This window comes from Camelina sativa, chromosome 18, assembly GCF_000633955.1.
Source record: "Camelina sativa cultivar DH55 chromosome 18, Cs, whole genome shotgun sequence".
Taxonomy (NCBI): domain Eukaryota; kingdom Viridiplantae; phylum Streptophyta; class Magnoliopsida; order Brassicales; family Brassicaceae; genus Camelina; species Camelina sativa.
This window is the reverse complement of record NC_025702.1, coordinates 4,373,100-4,379,408: the sequence shown is the minus strand read 5'-3', so window position 1 is coordinate 4,379,408 and position 6,309 is coordinate 4,373,100. Positions and strand designations below refer to the sequence as shown.

The 6,309-nt window shown below is 36.9% G+C and overlaps 2 protein-coding genes across 2 annotated transcripts; both read right to left on the bottom strand.

Moving 5' to 3' along the window:
• On the bottom strand, window positions 129–2,005 carry LOC104760506 (berberine bridge enzyme-like 7). Its single transcript, XM_010483446.2, has one exon. It carries the CDS (start codon window positions 1,921–1,923, stop codon window positions 280–282), a length of 1,644 nt encoding a protein of 547 aa, XP_010481748.1. The 5' UTR covers window positions 1,924–2,005; the 3' UTR covers window positions 129–279.
• LOC104760505 (probable anion transporter 5) lies at window positions 3,484–6,069 on the bottom strand. The gene is made up of 2 exons (XM_010483445.2): window positions 5,812–6,069; window positions 3,484–5,220 (listed from the first exon to the last, which is right to left on the bottom strand). The coding sequence occupies exon 2, from the start codon at window positions 5,093–5,095 to the stop codon at window positions 3,797–3,799; it is 1,299 nt and encodes a 432-aa protein (XP_010481747.1). The 5' UTR covers window positions 5,096–5,220; window positions 5,812–6,069; the 3' UTR covers window positions 3,484–3,796.

The window sequence follows — 6,309 nt, the reverse complement described above, 5'->3', positions numbered from 1 at the left end:
AAAAAAAAAAAAAAAAAAAAAAAACATACACGATCACAGAACATTAGTATATTGTTTTCTTTTTTATATGTTCCCCGTTACCGGTTTGACTCGAAGTTCCAAACCAATAAAATTAATAAGATTCAGAATAAGCCACATAACACGATCACTTTCACACTGAACATTTTACATGAGAACTATACAATATTTCATAGAGACATATAAGTCCAATTAATAACAAGAGCACAAAGAAACAAACATTATTTTTTTTTTGTCTAAGAATTAAACCTTAGTTTTCTCTTAGACAACCAAAGGAGGAATACTTTGTTCATTCCTGAAGAAATTGGTTGGATCAATCTTCCCTTTAACCATAGCCAATCTCTTGAAATTACCTCCAAAATACCTATACCCCCATAACCTCGCATCTTCAAAGCTTGTATTAATCCCTCTATTCATACCTAAATCAAGATCTCTGTAATTCAAATAAGCTCCTCTTGGTGATCCCGAGACATAAACGCTCATATACCTATAAAGCAATCTCATCCATCTCACATGCTTCTCCATCTCTCCAATGTCCTTCACTCTCCATTTCACCATATACTGTATATTATATAGATTCCCTCTTCTATGTGGAAATGGAGTCTCTCTTTCACCAATCTCATACATTTTACCACCTAATGGTTCCATTATCATCATTGGAGATTCGACCTCGTGAAACCTCTTCCATATACCTTCTAGACCGATTTCAGGAACCGGGTTCTTGACAAAGTCAGATTTTGCTTTGAAATACAGATCATTGTATCTTTGTTCTCGATCGAGAAGAGTCTCTAGTGGCTGCCCTTTCTTCCAGTTAAAGTACATTATTGAATCGATCCAGCTCATTTCCGAACAGTCTTGAACCTTCAACCCTAATTCCGGAAACTTCTGATTCATCAAAGGAATCAATTTATCGATACCTCCAAGATAATTTGCTTGGAATGTAGCTTGAACAGATCCTCCGGAATTGTAAATGATGACTCGGATGAAGAGGTCATCTTCAAGCTCTGCTGCAATGTGCTGCCATCTATGAACTATTTTCGTCATGTTCTGTGTGAAAGGTAAGTACCTTGTGAAGCACGTTACTTTCTCCGGAACCCTAACTAGCTTCACTTTCCATGAAACTACAACCCCAAAGCTAGCTGCTCCACCTCCTCTAATCGCCCAGAACAAATCTTCACCCATTTCTCTCCTACTGTTGTAGATTCTCCCGTTTGAGTCTACAAAACGCGCGTCCACAATGTTATCTGCGGCTAACCCGTGTTTCCTCATCATTGCGCCAAACCCTCCTCCACTAAAATGACCTCCAACTCCAACACTAGGGCATGTTCCTGCAGGAAAGCCATGGATCTTGCTCAATTTAGCAATTTTATAGTAAAGCTCACCGATCGTAGCACCGGCTCCAACCCAAGCTGTTTCATCCGCGAGGTTGATATCGATCGATCGAACATTAACGAGGTCGAGGATAATGAAAGGCGAGTGTAATGAGAGGTAAGAAAGGCCTTCATAGTCATGACCACCGCTTTTAGTCCTAACTTGCACCCCAAGTTTCCTGCTGCAGAGTAATGATCTCTGGACTTCTGATTCAGTTCTTGGTGTAGCGATCAGAATCGGCTTCTGGCTTGTGAAATTCAAGCTCAGGAAATTGTAGTTTTGCGATAAAGATTGCGAGAAATCGGCATATAGTCTTGAATCTGGATTGTGGATGAAGCTTTTAGGGGTTTTGAAGCTTGAATCAGAATGTGTCGACATGCAACTAAGAAATTGGTCTCTACCAGGAAGAGAATTGGAATCAGAATTGACCCATTTGACTAAAAAGACAAGAATAAGAGACACAGCAAAAGCTTCAAGCGTTCTCATCTTTAGTGTTTTGGTTTTCTTGTGTTTGAAGTTACAGAGATATATCATTTCTTCTTGTTCTGGTGATGGGAGAAGGAGTATCAGAGATTTTAATGAGAGAACTGATGAAATGGGAAGAAAAAGTAAACTAGGTTCCAACTAACACCGACGAAGAGATTAAAATTTTAAAATTCAACGAAAATGAATTTTTGGAATTTTGTGTCGCATAGAAACAAATATAATATTAAATAATAGGCTTCTAAGTTTAGGTATAAGAAAATTAAGTATGAGTAGTGATTATATATTCCAACAATGGGAATTACGTGTTCTAGTATGCATTACCATATTTATCAGTTATTGGAACATTTTCTCATTATTAACTTATACCTCCATAGCCTATGATAAAGACCTTGAAGAAGAAAACTATTCACAATTTTGTGCTAATATATAGTAATTATTTAAATTTTCCCATCTAATTGTGTTAATATGGGCAAAACCTACCAACCTGCATTCATTATATGACTATTTTAATTCTGCATGATAATGTATTCTAATTTTTAGTGTTCTCAAATGTCTCAAAAGAACTCTCATATTATGGGATCCTAAGCAAGTGGATGATTTTGCAGTAAAAAAGGCATGAGTTTTGGTAAATGTAAGGGTTATTAATTAGGGCATCTCCAACTCACCTCTATATTTATTTTTTAACTCTATTTTAGAATAAAATCTACTCCCATCCATCTCTATTTTTACTTCTATAATAGAGATTTTTATTTTTTCCTCTATATGTAGAGGAACTCTATTTTTTCCTCTATAATAGAGTTGAACTTTTTTATTTATAAAGTGGTCCTTGAACTTTTAACATCTCTATATTTATGATCAAAATAAATAAAATATATATTTAAATAGTTTAGTAATATGATGCAATGTATTTCTTTTAATAAATGTGATATTTAAATAATATTTATGAATGTTAGAAATTTAAATAATATCATAATTTTATGAAAATTTCACAAATACTAAAATAAATGGGTTAATTTGCAACTTTTATAAGTAAAATGTATTAATAGTAAAATAAAAAAGGAATCTCTATGAAATATTCTTTTTAGAGGAAAAAATAGAAGTATCCATTGGATCAAAAGTCTATAATAGAGTTCCTATATTTTAGAGGTAAAACTATTGGAGATGGTCTTGATCATCTCTTACCTTACTTCTACAGTTTTGTGTATTTGTGAACAAATTAGTATTCAAAACATTAAATGAAGCGATCGTCAGGTTAGATTTACTGCAACTCAACGGCATGAAAGCAACGTGTCGACGTTTTCTAATTGTTAGTTGTCTTCCACTGATCGCTCTTGCGGTCTTGCCCACTGCATGAGTCATTTGTGTTACAGTGAGCATAATAAACAAAGATTGAACTAATTTAGATTAATTAAAAGTTAAAAATTAAAACTAATTTGAGATACACAATAACAAATGGAACCAAAATGAAACTGAATCATCTGAATTTTCAATAACGGCCTCGTCAAAACTCATTTTATAAGAACTTAATAACTTTTACAATATGAAATTACAAAACCCCTCAATTATTATTCAATCGATCTAATTAATGAAAATAAGAAACTGATAGAAGAAGAAAATGGGGATACTAAAGATTACAATTTTTTATTCATAGTATATTTGAAAGATCAACCAATTAATACTTTTTTGTGTGATTCAAGTTTATTCACCCCAAAAAAAAAAAATAGTACCAATAAGCCTGAGGACAACATTTCAAAACCATCAGTCAAGAACTCAAGATCTTTACCGCACACAACAACATTTTCCCTCAAAAAATTCAGAATCAATCGATCTTCGATTCAGGCTTCAAAATGTAGAATGTAGAGACTTTTTATTAACTATCTTGACAAGGGTTTCTCTAAAAAGTTTTGATCTTTTCTTCTTCTCAATCAAAGATCCTTTCTCCTGTAGAAAACAGCAAAAACACAACGGAGCTAAAGATACAGAGCAAACCCGGGATGAAGAACACAACTCTCCAGCTCTCAGGGTGTGACAAATCTGAGTAAACCAATTTAGATGCTTCAAGAAGCTTTCCAGTCAAATCTACACCAATGATTCCAGCTAATGTCCCAGCAGTATTTGAAACTCCCATCACAATTCCTGCATATCTTGGAGCAATATCCATATGGTTCACCGCAAAACCTGCTCTTCCTAGTGCCAAAAACCCAAGAGCCACAGAGGAACAAAGGATCACACCACTCTCGGTTCTAAATATAGGCAAAGCCATCAATGCTGCTGAAGCAACTAGGAACCCAACCGTGTTCAAGAACTTGCGGGTTCTGGTTACTGAGAGTATTCTCTTGGTGATCAAATAGTCTGCGATAAAGCCACCAACAATGGAGAACACAAACATGTTGAGGTATGGCACCATCTTTGATGAATCCATTCCTTGGAGACTGATCTGGAGTCCAAGCTCGAAATACGTTGGAAGCCAGTTCATCAACACATATAAAGCGTAATGGAATGTGAAATTGTTAACCACGATTGCCCAAACAGGTAAGCTGAGCATGATTTTCTTCCACGGGATATGAGTAACTTTATGGTGGTTTACATTAGTCGGCAACAGAGCACCTCCAAATCCAGCAGCAGCAGCTTTTGGATGCTCGGACCGAGGTGGGTCAGTAGCGTACCTAATCCAAAGTAATGACCATATAACACCTGCCAATGCCTCTGCTAAGAAAACTGATTCCGGCCCTCTAAGCTCAACTAAAGCAGGGAGAAGCCACATTCCTAAAGCTGCACCTAAATACATTCCCGATGTCGTTATGGAAACCAATCTAGACCTTTCATGAGGAGGAACCCACTGAGCCAAAACTGTGTGGATAGAAGGAAAGATGAAACCTTGAGCAACACCAACAAGTAAACGGGCAACAACTAAAAGCCCGACTCTGTTTGGATCAAGAGGAACCAAGAAACATGTCGATGACCATAACACAAATGACAGAAGAAGAACTTTCCTTCCTCCAATTTTCTGAGCTGCCCAACCTCCAGGGACTTGAGAGCAAGCGTAGCCAACAAAGAATGTAGAAAGTATGGTTCCTTTGCTTGATTGGTTGATCCCAGCAGCATCTGCAGCGACGGTATACGCAATAGAGAAGCCAACACGCTCTATGTAACACACGCAGGTGCTGAGGAAAGTTAAGAAGACTATGACATAACGTTGCGGGATATTTGATAACTTCATGTTAGACCTTTTCTCTGATCTAGCGCATTTATATCATACAAAAACCCTCTCAAGCACCACCACATAAGAAAAAGAGACCAGGAGGAAAAAATAAGCTTCAAGACTCCCCAATCCACAGTCAAAATCTGCAAAGCCAGAAATCGAACTGGTTAATCGTGGACATGTACAAATGACTGCAGTTAACACAAAACTTGCAAGATGATTCGAAATGACTTTAAATTATCCTCTGATCATTAACAAAATAGACACAAACCCAATTTCTGATAATTATAGCCAACATTTGTCCCTTCTTCAGATATATAATACAACTTTTATCCATTATTCAGTTAGGCATCCTAAAAATACACATCTCAGGCTTCTCTAGACATACAATACGGCATCTAGAATGTAGAATCAAGTCAAATCCTTCAACAAATCATAAACAGATCTTGAAAAAAAAAACAAGACAATCAAAAAGCCTAAACTTTAGCATAAGTGATTATCTTGAATCTACTACACTTAGGGGTCACAAACCCAATTGCTGATGAACATTACATTACGATTCAAATGTTACCACAGAGACTCAGTTTTGATAACAAGGCACACAAAGCCAGAAAAAAATCGATGGTTTCTTTCAATCGAGTATCGATTCAACTTATAAACTACCAAAGAAACTAAACAATGGAATCTTCGAAACAAGTATGAAGCAGCCGAATTGTACAGTAAAATGTATTTACCTTCGTTGTTCCAAAGTCGTCAACTTTTTTTCTGGCAATCGAAGTTGAACTCGAGTTCCGAACTGCAAGATCGGATGAGCAGCAATGCGAATTAAGGGTTTTTACGGTAAAAGTAAAGTCGAAATCAAATTTAAGGAATTGGAGAGATTTTGGGGGAAAATGACGGATGGGTTTTTGAGTTTTACGGTGGAGATAGCGAAAGAGAGACAGAGAGAGAGAGAGAGAGAGAGAGAGAGAGAGAGAGAGAGAGAGAGAGAGAGAGAGAGAGAGAGAGAGAGAGAGAGAGAGAGAGAGAGAGAGAGAGAGAGAGAGAGAGAGAGAGAGAGAGAGAGAGAGAGAGAGAGAGAGAGAGAGAGAGAGAGAGAGAGAGAGAGAGAGAGAGAGAGAGAGAGAGAGAGAGAGAGAGAGAGAGAGAGAGAGAGAGAGAGAGAGAGAGAGAGAGAGAGAGAGAGAGAGAGAGAGAGAGAGAGAGAGAGAGAGAGAGAGAGAGAGAGAGAG